This window comes from Salvelinus namaycush, chromosome 17 (genome assembly GCF_016432855.1).
Source record: "Salvelinus namaycush isolate Seneca chromosome 17, SaNama_1.0, whole genome shotgun sequence".
Taxonomy (NCBI): Eukaryota; Metazoa; Chordata; class Actinopteri; order Salmoniformes; family Salmonidae; genus Salvelinus; species Salvelinus namaycush.
In genome coordinates, this window is record NC_052323.1 from 23774780 (window position 1) to 23790380 (window position 15601).

General features: G+C 42.5%; 2 protein-coding genes across 6 annotated transcripts; both read left to right on the plus strand.

The window, feature by feature from the left end:
* The first annotated feature begins 6540 nt into the window (after positions 1-6540).
* On the plus strand, positions 6541-10341 carry tmem129 (transmembrane protein 129, E3 ubiquitin protein ligase). Of its 4 annotated transcripts, none has more exons than XM_039012493.1 (5): positions 6541-6590; positions 7433-7522; positions 7777-8251; positions 8473-8632; positions 9189-10341. In XM_039012493.1, exons 3-5 carry the CDS (start codon positions 7785-7787, stop codon positions 9435-9437), a joined length of 876 nt encoding a protein of 291 aa, XP_038868421.1. In that variant the 5' UTR covers positions 6541-6590; positions 7433-7522; positions 7777-7784; the 3' UTR covers positions 9438-10341. The 4 variants fall into 4 exon arrangements, with proteins under 4 accessions (XP_038868421.1, XP_038868422.1, XP_038868419.1 ...); XM_039012494.1 differs by lacking the exon at positions 6541-6590 and adding an exon at positions 7034-7128; XM_039012492.1 differs by lacking the exon at positions 6541-6590 and adding an exon at positions 7207-7225.
* Positions 10342-11981: 1640 nt separating this feature from the next.
* Positions 11982-15511, plus strand: LOC120062490 (stem-loop binding protein). Of its 2 annotated transcripts, none has more exons than XM_039012500.1 (8): positions 11982-12257; positions 13053-13181; positions 13589-13693; positions 13783-13839; positions 14042-14176; positions 14266-14415; positions 14711-14822; positions 14986-15511. In XM_039012500.1, the coding sequence occupies exons 1-8, from the start codon at positions 12199-12201 to the stop codon at positions 15052-15054; spliced, it is 816 nt and encodes a 271-aa protein (XP_038868428.1). In that variant the 5' UTR covers positions 11982-12198; the 3' UTR covers positions 15055-15511. The 2 variants fall into 2 exon arrangements, with proteins under 2 accessions (XP_038868428.1, XP_038868427.1); XM_039012499.1 differs by having other exon boundaries at positions 11984-12257; positions 13777-13839.
* The last annotated feature ends 90 nt before the right edge of the window (positions 15512-15601 follow it).

Consider the following 15601-nt stretch of genomic DNA (forward strand, 5'->3'; position numbering starts at 1 on the left):
AGACAATCTGGACCCTCTCTTTCTTAAATTATCCACCAAAATTGTTGCAACCCCTATTACTAGCCTGTTCAATCTCTCTTTCGTATCGTCTGAGATCCCCAAAGATTGGAAAGCTGCCGCGGTCATCCCCCTCTTCGAAGGGGGAGACACTCTAGACCCAAACTGTTATAGACCTATAGCCATCCTGCCCTACCTTTCTAAAATCTTCGAAAGCCAAGTTAACAAACAGATCACCGACCATTTCGAATCCCACCGTACCTTCTCCACTATGCAATCTGGTTTCCGAGCTGGTCATGGGTGCACCTCAGCCACGCTCAAGGTCCTAAACGATATCATAACCGCCATCAATAAAAGACAGTACTGTGCAGCCGTCTTCATCGACCTGGCCAAGGCTTTCGACTCTGTCAATCACCGCATTCTTATCGGCAGACTCAATAGCCTTGGTTTCTCAAATGACTGCCTCGCCTGGTTCACCAACTACTTCTCAGATAGAGTTCAGTGTGTCAAATCGGAGGGCCTGTTGTCCGGACCTCTGGCAGTCTCTATGGGGGTGCCACAGGGTTCAATTCTTGGGCCGACTCTTTTCTCTGTATATATCAATGATGTCGCTCTTGCTGCTGGTGATTCTCTGATCCACCTATACGCAGACGACACCATTCTGTATACATCTGGCCCTTCTTTGGACACTGTGTTAACAAACCTCTAAACAAGATTCAATGCCATACAACACTCCTTCCGTGGCCTCCAACTGGTTTTAAATGCTAGTAAAACTAAATGCATGCTCTTCAACCGATTGTTGCCTGCACCTGCCCGCCCGACTAGCATCACTACTCTGGACGGTTCTGACTTAGAATATGTGGACAACTACAAATACCTAGGTGTCTGGTTAGACTGTGAACTCTCCTTCCAGACTCACATTAAGCATCTCCAGTCCAAAATTAAATCTAGAATCGGCTTCCTATTTCGGAAACAAAGCCGCCCTTCCCTCATGCTGCCAAACATACCCTCGTAAACCTGACTATCCTACCGATCCTTGACTTCGGCGATGTCATTTACAAAATAGCCTCCAACACTCTACTCTGCAAATTGGATGTAGTCTATCACAGTGCCATCTGTTTTGTCACCAAAGCCCCCTATACTACCCACCCCTACGACCTGTTTGCTCTCGTTGGCTGGCCCTCACTACATATTCGTCGCTAAACCCACTGGCTCCAGGTCATCTATAAGTCTTTGCTAGGTAAATCCCTGCCTTATCTCAGCGCACTGGTCACCATAGCAACACTCACCTGTAGCACGCGCTCCAGCAGGTATATTTCACTGGTCATCCCCAAAGCCAACACTTCCTTTGGCCACCTTTCCTTCCAGTTCTCTGCTGCCAGTGACTGGAATGAATTGCAAAAATCACTGAAGTTGGAGTCTTATATCTCCCTCTCTAACTTTAAGCATCAGCTGTCAGAGCAGCTTACCGATCACTGTACCTGTACACAGCCGATCTGTAAATAGCACACCCAACTACCTCATCCCCATATTGTTATTTATCCTCTTGCTCTGTTGCACCCCAGTATCTCAACTTGCACATCATCATCTGCACATCTATCACTCCAGTGTTAATACCAAATTGTAATTATTTCACCTCTATGGCCTATTTATTGCCTTACCTCCCTACTCTTCTACATTTGCACACACTGTACATAGAATTGTCTATTGTGTTATTGACTGTACGTTTGTTTGTAACTGTGTTGTTGTTTTTGTCGCACTGCTTTGCTTTATCTTGGCCAGGTCGCAGTTGTAAATGAGAACTTGTTCTCAACTGGCCCACCTGGTTAAATAATGGTGAAATAAATAAATAAAATAAAAACTCCATATTAATAATGCCCATGATTTGTAATGAGATGTTCGATGAACATGTGTCCACATACTTTTGGTCATGTAGTGTATGTTATACCCACCTAATTTTTGCCTGCTTGAACGGCAATAGCTCAGATACACATGAAAACATGAAATGACCCAGGGAATAGGTAGAACATCGCTCAGAGATGCACAAAAACAATGGAACATTCAAAATGGGTGAACCTTTACTTTAAGTACTATGGAAGAAGTTAGTACAATGCTGCCACCTACTGCAGAAGAACACAAACAAATCAAATTTTATTGGTCACATACACATGTTTAGCAGATGTTATTGCGGGTGTAGCGAAATGCTTGTGTTTCTAGCTATAACAGTGCAGTAATATCTAACAATTCACAACAATACACACAATACACACAAACCTAAAAGTAAAATAATGGAATTAAGGAATATATAAATATTAGGATGAGTGGCATAAACTAAAATACAGTAGAATAGAATACAGTATATACATATGAGATGAGTAAGGCAAAAATATGTAAACATTATTAAAGTGACTAGTGTTCCATTATTAAAGTGGCCAGTGATTTCAAGTCTATGTATATAGGGCAGCAGCCTCTAAGGTGCAGGGTTACGTAACTGAGTGGAAGCCACCTATTGATGGCTATTTAACATGGCCTTGAGATAGAAGCTGTTTTTCAGTCTTTCGGTTCCAGCTTTGATGCACCTGTACTGACCTCGCCTTCTGGATGAAAGCGGGGTGACCAGGCAGTGGCTCGGGTGGTTGTTGTCCGTGATTATCTTTTTGGCCTTCCTGTGACATCGGGTGCTGTAGGTGTCCTGGGGGGCAGGTAGTTGGGCAGACCGCATCACCCTCTGGAGAGCGTGCAGTTGGCGTACCAGGCGGTGATACAGCCCGACAGGATGCTCTAAATTATGCATCTGTAAAAGTTTGTCAGGGTTTAAGGTGCCAAGCCAAATTTCTTGAGCCTCCTGATATTGAAGAGGCGCTCTAGTGCCTTCTTCACCACACTGTCTGTGTGGGTGGACCATTTCAGATCATCAGTGATGTGTACGCCGAGAAACTTGAAGATTTCCACCTGCTCCACTGCGGTCCCATCGATGTGGATAGGGGCGTGCTCCCTCTGCTGTTTCCTGAAGTCCAAGATCAGCTCCTTTGTTTTGTCGACATTGAGTGAGAGGTTATTTTCCTGACACCACACTCCCAGGGCCCTCACCTCCTCCCTGTAGGCTGTCTCGTCATTGTTGGTAATCAGGTCTGCTACTGTCATGGGTGAATAGGGAGTACAGGAAGGGGCTGAGCACGCACCCTTGTGGGGTCCCTGTGTTGAGGATCAGCGAAGTGGGGGTGTTGTTTCCTACCTTCCCCACCTGGGGGAGGCCCTTCAAGAAGTCCAGGACCCAGTTGCACAGGGCAGGGTTCAGACCCAGGGCCCCGAGCTTATTGATGAGTTGTATGGTACTATGGTGTTGAATGCTGAGCTATAGTCAATGAACAGCATTCTTACATAGGTATTCCTCTTGTCCAGCTGGGATAGGGCAGTGTGCAGTGCGATGGTGATTACATCGTCTGTGGATCTATTGGGGCGGTAAGCAAATTGAAGTGGGTCTAGGGTGTCAGGTAAGGTAGAGGTGATATGATCCTTAACTAGCCTCTCAAAGCATTTCATGATGACAGAAGTGAGTGCTAGGGGGCGCTAGTCATTTAGTTCAGTTACCTTTGTTTCTTGGGTACAGGAACAATGGTGGACATCTTGAAGCAAGTGGGGACAGCAGACTGGGATAGGGTGAGATTGAATATGTCCGTAAACACTTCAGCCAGCTGGTCAGTGCATGCTTTGAGAATGTGGCTAGGGATGCCATCTGGGCTGGCAGCCTTGCGACAGTTAACACGCTTAAATGTCTTACTCACATCGGCCACAGAGAAGGAGAGTCCACAGTCCTTGGTAGCGGGCTGCGTCGGTGTCTCTGTGTTATCCTCAAAGCGGGCGAAGAAGGTGTTTATCTTGTCCGGAAGTCACTCTCATGTAGGCCCTTTCTGCCATATTTGAAGGTATTACGAAATAGATCAGTTGGTTGGTACACACACAGAAGTCCAAAAAAGATTTTGAACAAATACAGCCTTTCATGTAATCCAAGATAACTATTTAATACATAAAAAAATGTAGGCAGTGACCTTATATATAGACAGGCTTTAATGTTATAAACATTTTCGGGAGTAAAGAGATCCAAACAGGCTTGGGCTCTTCTTTATTTTCTTTTTAACCCAAAGGCCTCCAGTTGTTCCTGGGCAGAGTGCCAGCCGCTGAGCGACCTGCTGCTGCTTCCTCCTGATATTAAATTCCTCTGGCATGTACTCTGCCCTGGCTGACGCCAGGCCGCCACCAGGTCTCAAGAGTAAATATTTCCAGCTGACACTGTTGCTGTGCTGCTCTGGTGAGGTAATTCATAGTTTTTTTGTAAGGATCGTACAGTTAAAATATAGTTTTCATCATACTCATTTGGAGGCACATCTGTGTTGTTAATTTGTTTTCCTCTTTCCAACAAATACTATATTAACTGTTACTTTGTCACATTACACTGGATTATCTTTTATTGGACTATTGATGAACAGGAGTGGATCTTGAACCAGCATTACAAAGTGTCATAAAGGTCAAGACCACTTGGCAGACAGAGGTTGTAATAAACTTAAAGTAGGCTATTCTGTCTCACTTTTTTGACCATGAGATTACCTTTTTAAAAATACATTATTTTTCATTTTACATACTGAAAGAATATATTGTGGCGTTTACAGGGTTCCCGATCTTATAACATTACTAGCTTAAATAACAAACGAATGGAGAGAGAATCATAGTTAATGCCAACAGCCGTTTTAATGTTACACTGCACAAGGTAATGGGGAGCTGCACAAAACAACCTAACTAGCCATACCGTAACTCACAGTCCAGCGGGAAGTATCTCCCCAGAGAGATAATCACGAGATAGCCAAATGGGGCTCTCCCCACTAGTTATATCCACACTAATTCAGGGATATTAACCACTCAAAGTTGGCCTTAGTAGGAGTGACCTACTCAGGCCCGTGGTCTGCCCACCCTACCCCAGAAGGGTCACTACAATATTTATTCACCATAACGTTTATGAACGCAGATTGGTTCTTGGTTTGGTTTTGCTAATTTATAATGCTACTGCTGCAGTGATAGGTTGACTATACTCAACAAAATAACCTGATAAGGCTCACGTGGTTGGGAAATTTACTTGAGAACGAACTACTCAAAAAGCAGCTGATTGGATTACCAATTTTAAAGAATCCATTTGATATATCCAAACTGGTGGAGAGAGTGCTGGGTAAAGTGAAGGCTGTGAGGATCACGAGAGGCGGGTTTGTTTCGATTTTTTGTTCTGAGGATCAGAGGGAGTGTGTTGCCTCTCACCCGATTTGAGAAGTTTGATGTGTCATGTGTGCCTCTTCGGAACAGGGCATTCCTCAAGGGGGTAATATCTTGCAGTCATGAAAAATATTCCTGGAGTGAATGATGCTCGTTGGATGAATCGTGTGGTGAATGAAGAAAAAGTGTAGACTATCTGTTCTTGTGTTTTTTAATATGGAGTCTCTCCCTACTCAAGTGCATTTGGGATATATAAACTACCAAGCCAGAACATGTGTTCCAAGACCATCATTGTAAAGCTTTTGGACATGTTTCAAGTGTTTGCAGAATGGAGAAGCCGAGATGTTCAAGTTGTGGAAAAGATCATATCATGTGTTTTAAAAGTGATGAAAATGTGACATGTTGCAATTGTGGTGAGAACCATGAAGCTATGTCTTTGGAATGCCCAACAAGGGTGAAAGAGAATGAGGTGTCCAAAGTCAGGGCTGTTCAGAGCATTTCATATGCAGCGCCTGTTAAAAGGGTTGAGGGTTCAAATGGTTCTCCTGAAGAGTCCATGGTGGTGGATAGGCCTTCACTGAAGGCTGCAGGGGTTGCCCTTCAACAGCAGGACCCAGATATGTTCAAGGTTAAGCAGGTGGACTTTGTGGTATTTATAGCTATGGTGATTAATGGCACTGCCAAGGTGGAGAGAAAGTCCAGGAAAATAGATATTGTGGATGCGGCGGAACGGTTCCTGACTCTGAAAGACTTCTCGGCAGAGGAGTTGCATGGAGTACTGTCACAAGCCGTACCACCCTCTCAAGTCATAGAGCCTGAGAAGGAAGATATGGAGATTTGAAGGAAGGAAGAAGTAGGAGTTTTTGTTTTGTCAATGTGTTTTTTTTGTTTTATTTTGGGTTAAGTTAGTTTTCCCTATCACATATGGGTTTTATTTTACCTTGGTTTTTTCAACCCAGTACACCTTTTTGGTTTGTAGTGTGCCATAAAATGCACAGAAGTTTGTTGCGACACCCAGGCTGCCGTCCAAACTCATGGTTGTCAGCGCTAAACCCTCAGCCCTTGAATAACGTTTTACATCGTCACGTCCGATTTGTCCCTCGCCCAAGCAATTATTAAAATATTAAGCTTTATTTAACTAGGCATTAAGAACAAATTCTTATTTACAACGACAGCCTACCCCGGCCAACGCTGGGCCAATTGTGCGCCGCCCTATGGGACTCCCAATCACAGCCGGATGTGATGCAGCCTGGATTCAAACCAGGGACTGCAGCGACGCCTCTTGCACTGAGATGCAGTGCCGTAGATCACTGCACTACTAGGGAGCCCTTAAAGTAAGGGAGAGTGATGATCAGATGCAAAGTCCTTTGTGGAAATCTTGGAAGTTGAGGTTAAAAACAACCAACTTAAAGCTATGAATGTACCTAGCAAGCTAACGTAGCTAGCTAGCACTCGTGTCAGGCAGCTAGCTACAGTTACCCATAGCTGGCTAGCTAGTTTTTTAGTTTGGTCATTTATTCCAATGCCTTTTAGTATTCCTAAAAGCTAGCTACGTTGATTAAATGTTTTTTATTTTATTTTTTATTAACAACAAATCAATACAGAAAGTACATAAGGGAACACAAGTATATATAGATTATATATAATGGACTACGTTGATTAAATGTGACACTTCGCGGCCACCGGAGTATGACGCTTAACTACAGTTTGCATTGAATTGTGGGTCATATCAAACACAAGTGGTCTAAATTCGTCACTCGTTCCCTTGAGCTAAATCGAGGACCGAGGGGGCAAAGTTAGTGAATTGGACCTTTACATAAGATGGAAATCAAACTGCATCCGGTTTCAACGGGGATTCCCCTAAATGAAAGGGTAGTAGAAATAACTTGTTTGGACTGCAGCACCTGACTTTTATTTTGAAAATTCAGGGGATAGCGAAAGTCGTGGCACAGGATGTTGTCATTTTTTGGTCTGGTTTCTTCCTATTCAGTTCTAGCTAGCTAATGTGTTAATAAAATTATCTAGACTGTTAACTTCACTAGATATAAATACATTGGTAACATGGATCGGCCAGAAGTAACGTTTTCTTTAGCCTACATAGTATTAGCGTTTTGCTTTGTATTCACTCCAAATGAATTTCGATCAGCTGGTTTCACCGTGCAAAATCTGTTTTCAGGATGGCTTGGAAGTGAAGATATTGGTTTCATTCAATATCATGTGAGGAGAACGAGCGTCACTTTACTAGTTCATTCAACTTTGCCACTTGGTAAGTCACTTAGCTAGCAGATAACTAGCTGCCAGGGGCCTAGTGAAAAATAGCTAATGACATGCAATACCCACATTGATCACTGTCCTGTCAAGTGATCATTCATACTAACTGATTGAATAGTTTTATTTTTTTACTATAGTATAACTAGTCTCTTTTATCTGTGATAATTCTGCCTAGCTAGTAGCTAGCCACATCATTCAAACGTCAAGTCTATTGACATTTAGGCAAACTTTCTGTTCTGTATCCAACAGGGTACTACATGGGAATGTGCATAGCTGCTCCAGAAAAGTATCTGGCCTATGTTCACTTAATAAGTGATGGCTGGAGGGCTTTCTTCACATTGTCACTGGCTCTTCAGCTCTTTAGCTGGGTGCTCGTCATCTACTGGTCTCGGCACAAATGGGGAAATCATCCAATATCACAGAACCTTAAAGCCCATGCATTGCCCCAGTCCGGCTGGGGGGCAGTTGCCTCCTCTGTCAACACAGAATTTCGCCGCATTGACAAGTTTGCAACGGGTGCTCCTGGTGCAAGGGTTCTCATCACTGACAACTGGATCATGAAGGTCACTACCTATTATGTACATATTGCACTGCAGCAAGACACTCACTTGACAGTCACAGACTCAAGGCAACACCAGCTCTCCCCTGACTCAGCCACTCCTGTTCAGATCCTGACACTCCGGGTCGCTAGCATCAACCCCAGCGTCAAGCCCTTTGACATAAGGTACAGTAGCTAACACGAGCTATAGGCTAAGCTTGCTGTTGTCTTGTCAGCTCATTTGAGAAGTAAACCGTAAACGCCAACCCCTTTCAAAACCTTAAATAGAACTACCATATTTCTTTCCCATCGTAACACCTGTTTAATGCAAATATTGTTTTTCTGATGCATAATGCTGTTGTACTATGTATGTGAAATACTCAGTTCTGAATTATGCACCTGCGTAGGCTCAATTCAACAGAATATGCAGAACTGCGAGAGAAGCTGCATGCACCAATCAGGAACGCTGCCAACGTGGTCATTCACCAGACTATGAGTGACCTCTTCTTGGAAACATTCAAATCCCAGGTGGAAATGAACCAAGTCTACCAGCTGACAAGCGGACAGGTGCACCGATGTTATATTGTCTATGGGTGAACAATTTAATGTATTCAACATTAAAGGTAGACTCAGCGATATGATGCAGAAAGTAAATGACACAGCGTGAAGTGAACCTGTGCACATACTGTGTGTGGTAGCCTAGTGGTTAGAGCGTTGGGCCAATTCCCGAAAGGTTGCTAGATCATATCCCCGAGCTGACAAGGTAAACATCTGTTCTGCCCCTGAGCAAGGCAGTTAACCCACTGTTCCTTGGGCGGCGAAGACGTGGATGTCGATTAAGGCAGCCACCCGCACCTCTCTGATTCAGAGGGGTTGGGTTAAATGCGGAAGACACATTTCAGTTGAAGGCATTGTTGTACAACTGACTTGGTATCCCCCTTTGACTGTGTGAGAGCAAAGCGCTCACCTCAATATCCGGTGTTGCTCGTGACATCATTTTGCTGAGTCTACCTTTAAATGAATTCTCCCAACATGCTTGATAAATGGTAATGAAAAAATGTGTTCTGCTCAGTGTAGTAGAAACTAGAAATATCATGCCCAATATTTCTCTGCCTGTTCTTAGGAGCTGGAGTCCTGCATTGGTTGCATGCAGGTGCCCGCCAACACCAAACTGTTACGGCTATGCCAGGAGGAAGGTGAAGGAGAGTGCCAGCAGTGCTACTGTAGACCCATGTGGTGTCTCACCTGTATGGGCAAATGGTTTGCCAGCCGCCAGGACCAGCAAAAACCTGAGACCTGGTTGGGCAACAGAGTGCCTTGCCCCACCTGTAGGGCCAAGTTCTGCATCCTGGATGTCTGCATTGTCCCCTGATTACTCAATACTGTTTTCTTCTCAGTCAATTCTAAAGATATGCATAGGAATCTGCTGGTGGCTTGGTGCGATGTGCATCAGATTGCTCTTGTGATTACTTTTCTAATTGTGCCTTGTCTCTATTGCATCATTAGTGCCATTACTCTGCTATGGGAAACCTTGGCATATTGTAGTTTTGTTCCAACTTTGCTCTTCATGATTTTGATTTGATCAAATATTTTCCCCTGCACAATATGGCTACAACATGAACTTTGAGCTTTGAAGCTGAGTAGATTGCTAAGTAGAGGTTAAATTTAGTCTCAGCAAAATGACGTTGCCATGAGCATCACCAAAGATATTGCGATGAGCGAGATGCAAGACTCGCACAGTATCTGTGCATGTGTTCGTGTCACACTGTTAGAGTGGTAGGTACGGACCAAAACAGCTGTGAAGTTTAGCCTCGCGAGTCAATGCTCGTAGTTGTTGTGGAAATCAACCCACTATGCTGTGTACTTTGTGCACCTACGTCATATCGCTGAGTCACTTATGCCTAAATGTTTGTCTGCCCCTTGAGTTATTACCTTGTGTGGTTTTCAACATCTTCCAGTTGATCGTTCTGATGAGACTCAAATGGGGCAAAATGTAGTAGGATCTGGACAGTACGGCACAACATATCTTTACTCTGTTTTACTGTCTCTTTTTCAAGGGTGCTGTAATGGAAACATTTTGTTTACCTTTGTGTTATCAGTCTTTCATTGGTCTGTTATGCAATTACGGAATTTTGTCAATTAGGGCTATGAAAATATATTAAATTAAGTAGTCAGTTGATGAAATGGGGAAATCTGATGTGGTACATGGTATATAAAATTGCCATATACCTAATTTCACAATTATGTTACCTTTATTAAAATAATACTACCCTCTATTTGTTTTGTTTGTTGCTGAATGTCCACTGCGTGATACCACATTTCAATGAGGATTTGTCAACAGACAATTAACTAACCTGACCTGGGAACAAAAAGGTTAAGAATTGTTGTGTGAGAATTGCCACAAAACATGTTTTTAACAATACCAAGAATGGATGAGGAAATTACTTAACTACATTGATCAGTAGGCCTAGTGATCCACCATGACGGTCTTGGGCGCCTCTTTGTGGCAATCAACAGTAATGGCGCATTCAATGGGAACTTGGGGACAAATCATGACGTCAGTGATATTCAAGTCAGAAAGTCGGAGTACTAGAAAGATGCCGGAGTTTCCGACTTGGATGAACATTCAAAATGATTTTCTCAGTTGGTGCTCGTTTTTTTTCGAGAGTTTCTAGTTGTCTTGAACGCACTGAAGTTGGAAGTCACAGATTTCCGAGATCCCAGTTGTTTTGAACGCGGCACCATTAGGTTTTTATCAAAGAAATGTATAAGCAGAACATGTGTTAGCGCCGCGTTTAAAATAATTTTGAACTCGGAAATGTCCGACTTCAGTGCGTTCAAGACAACTGGGAGCTCGATTTTAAAAAACAAGCTCAGACTGCGAAAATTATTTTTAACCATAGAGAATGATAGAGCCCTCTAGCGGACGAAATGCTGTCATCAGCATGGGCAGCGCCATTGGTGCTTCCACCATTTTAATGTAGTCAACAGGGTGAGACGTCCAACTTCATTGACTGATCTCTCCTGGTGACCCTGCTGGAGTCATGTCCAATCGGGTCATCAGGAGGGATCAGTTTGAATTGTACAGCAGGGCTCCTGCTGGAGCCAATCGTACAGAATACATGTTACTACTCATTGGCGCTGCCCATGCTGTCACAGATGCAAAGATGATTCTGCATTCACGTGGTAGTCGGATCTAGAAAACTGAAATGTATGCATAAGTATCTAATTCCCAATTAAGTGGGAGTTTCATGTCGAAAACTCTGGCATTTCTGTAGATCGCTAACTTTCTGACCAGAAGGTCACTGATATGATTTGACCCCATTTTTTCAGGGGTCCCAGTTGTCATGAATGTACCAATAGACAGTTGGGCCAATGCGGTTTCTGCATTATGATGTATTAAGGACACTTCAACAGTCTAGCCATGTTATGCCGCGACATTTCCGACTTGCTGATTTGTTGAACGCAGCACGTGTATAACTACTACCAGTTAAAAAGTTGGAAATTTCGGAGTTTCCTAGTATAGCACATTGACGTGGCGTTAGCTGCACATTAACAGTACATGGGGAATATACAAAAAAATGCTATAAAACTGAATGTCTAGAATGAGCATTATGACGCATTTACATGACACTACAACATTCTATGGCAGCCATGTTAGCTCTCCATTACCATTACATGGGGAATATTTAGACAATGCTATGTAACAGAATGTATAAATTAGAACAATATTAAAACTTATAAAAGTTTGCCTAGCTCCCTAAATATATGGCTCTATTTATAACTAAACCACTCACTGTTCTGTCTCCTAGCTTTGTTCTATCTGTGGTTTCGTAAACAAGCGCGTCAAATCCCTCCCCTTCTGTCACGTGACAACAACGGGCATGTTCGTTTGTACATGGCACGGTGCCCCGGAACGGCAGAGCTTGCGAAATTAGACAATTCCATTGGGTCTTTAAGCGATATCTCTACACTCATTGGGCACCGGGCCATGCGAAATGAATTATCCAATTGTTGACTGACGTCAGTGAAGCGCCATTCCTTAGCTTTGGCGCGTTTACGTCAAAATCAAAAGATCTCTGCTTAAGGGAAGTAGCTACAAGCCCTTCGTTCCTCTGTAAGTTTAGAAAAAAATGTCTTTTCGCCACAAATCCAGACGCACCGATGCTGAATATAACGGAGATGAAAATAGGTGAGTTGTCATGAGTTTGTAAGTGTAATTTAGCAACAAAAATCTATTTAAAAATCTATTTTGCTAGTTCGCTTTCTCGCGCCAGTCTTCTCCCGCGAAATCAGGAATTGTTGCTGGTCTGGTTAGCTAGCTGGCTAACTGTTTCTAGATACACTTTTCCAGCTAATGTGTGTTTCCTATCATGTTATAAGTATATGAGCATTTATTGCATTGCTGGCTTATGCATGCTTGACTAGTTTTGCTACGTACAGTAACGTAGCGTTTGCTAGACATCTAACCTTTATTTTGATCAGGTGTTAGCTAGCTAAGTTTACTGCTGGATAGCTAATCAGCTAACTTTAGCTTGCTAACTTGCCTTAACTAGTTACTGTAGCTAAATAGAAAGTGCAAATCATTTGTTTATCCAACTAACGTTAGCTAGCCAGCCAACTTTTTATAACAACTAATTTCCCTCAAAATGTAGCTAACTAATGTAACTGGTTTGAATACAACCGCTAACTAGCTACTAACGTTAGCTAGCTATATTAACGTTGGTTGACTAGCATAACATTTCGCGCTCATGCGTCGTATGGCGCCGAAGCAGCTATTGTACTGTGTTTGAAATATCTCATAAATAGTCAACTAGTGTACCTACTAGTGTCTCCACTGAGTCTGTAGTGATTGACAAGAATCAACTAAAACAAAGGGAACAATGAATTTTTAGTATTGTTTTAATGTTAAGTTCTTAGGGAAAATGATGTTCTTGACAATGGCATGATCTTTCAGTCTTGTTGATCCAAATATCATTGTTTCTAGGAATAGGGGCCCTTCAAGGTGGTCCAACTGCCGGAAACGGGGAGCTGATGGCAGTATGAGATCAAATGAGGACTTGGACTCGACGGGTACCAGTGATCTGAAGATTAACGCTAACCACAGACCTGTTAGGTAATATTCAGACTGCTCACTTGGGAGTTATCAAACCAATATTTTAGGTTGATTTTCTGTTGAGCCCTTGTGTCCCAAATGGCACCCAATTCCCTACATTAAAATAGGTGGTGTTGTTTAATGTCTTTTTCACACCATCAGCCATTTCCAATTTAAGGTGTTTTGAGACATCTTCTGGAGAGGAGGCTCATAATAACAGGGTAGCCAAGTGGTTAGAGCGTTGGACTAGTAACCGAAAGGTTGCAAGTTCAAATCTCCGAGCTGACAAGGTACAAATCTGTCGTTCTGCCCCTGAACAGGCACTGTTCCTAGGCCGTCATTGAAAATAAGAATTTGTTCTTAACTGACTTGCCTAGTTAAATAAAGATAAAATATAGAAATAACTGTACATTTCATTCCTCTTTCAGTTTTACCACTCCTGAAAGTGAAGGTCCAGTTCCTAGATGCGCGGATTGGGGGAGTGAAGTGGAGACTGACGAAAGGCGCTCAAGTGTCCGTCGTGATATGCAACGGTCAGCAGTCACTGCGTAGTTTCCCCTTTTAGTTAAATGTGCTTGTAAAAGCTTTCAATTGCTTATGGTATTGTTTCTTTTAGTTACAGGCGGAGGATACTAACATCAGATTTTGGTCCAAGGGAACGAAAGAACTCTTCTGGAAGGTATATTTGAAAATGTATGTCTCATACTGTGTTTTGCATGAGAGCCTGGTACCAGATTTTTGTGCTCTTGCCAACTCCATTGCTCGCTCATTGTCAAGCCAAACAAACAATGTGCGTGACAAGGAGTTGGCATGATAGCACAAACAGACTGGCACTCAGACTACATCCATTCATTGCATTAATTTGTTTCCTGTCTCTTCAGCTCAGAGTCCAGAGACTCTCCTGTCCCTGGTGAGGTCATGGAGGAGGACGAGGAAGTCCTGATGAGGAGGCAGAAACAGATCACCTACGGGAAGAACACACTCGCCTACGACAGATACATCAAGGAAGTACCCAAGTGAGTAAAATGGTGTTGGTTTTCATTCAGCTACCACCCTAATAGATCAAAGTTAATATTAACCCGTTTGTTTTCCATTGTTTTGCCAGGCACTTGAGGCAGCCGGGAGTTCATCCTAAGACTCCCAACAAGTTTAAGAAGTACAGCCGGCGCTCATGGGACCAGCAGATTAAGCTGTGGAAGGTGAAGATTCACGCGTGGGATCCCCCAGCCCTGGAAGGCAGTGAGCTGCAGGCCATGTAAGCCCCTCAAATATCCGGGCATTTAAAACGATCAAGCAAAAAAAAAAAAATGTTATATATATAATGTTTTTATGCCATTGAACTTTATACTCCCTTTGATATAGTCCTTCAATTGTAAGCACAAGTTGTTCTCCTGAAATTGGATTTGGGAAATATGTTAAAGCCATCCTGTCGAAAAAATTTATCTAGCTAGTCTCAGGGTATATCCTTCATGAGAGAACACCCTTGTGCCAGATGGCTTACTCAAACCAAGTTTGTAATACAGTTGTTCTTTGTTTCATGTATCATTTAGAGAGGAGGTTGACTTGGACGATGTCATGGATATTGAGCTGGACTTCCCTGAGCTGGATTCAGACTCGAGCGCACAGCCTCTTAAAGTCAGCAAGGCCTCTTCGTCTCAACCAGTATGTTCTTTAACCAGTCTTGGCATGTTTGAAGACAACTATTGGTCCATGTTCAAAAGCAATTTTGTGAAGCACTGTTGGACTCTTACCAAACACAATTGGAGTGACTTTGTGCCGCATTTTGTCATTATAAAACTAATCTTGATTTTTCTTGGTGTTCTAGGACTCTTGCCAAGGAACTCCCAGCAAGATGATGAAAATAGATGCATCAGTTGATCTTGACATGGCCTAACTGTTGTGCATTGAAAGACAATCCATGGCTATTACCCTAGCAGGAAAAAAAATATTGAATGCTTAATTAAAATTCCAGGATAAATTCATGATAGATTTAATTCAAGTCAGTGACCTGAATTGTATATAGTTACAATTTTCTTACGTTGTGCTGTGGATGCTTGCATTTTATAATTGTTAATGCCTTTATATGTTAAGAAAATAAATTTATTGTGAGTAGTTGGGAGTGGAAATTTGACTGCGTTTAGACAGGCAGTCCAAATCAGATCTTTTTTCTTTTTTATCAGATCAGCTCTGAAAAAGATCTGTGGTTGGTAAAATGACCAATTAGGAAAAAATATCAGAATTGGGCTGCCTGTGTAAACTGTTTTGAAATACAATGTTGTACTGTATTTTGAAGGGTTATGTTGACATTGGGATTTTTATAGGCAGTTTTTAAATAAATAAATGAGAAGTTATGCGTCAAGGTTATTATAGTCTATGATCAGTTTTCTGCATATGCATTTTCAGCGTTCTGCCTGGCTGTAGCTGCGAAGTGCATAATATAT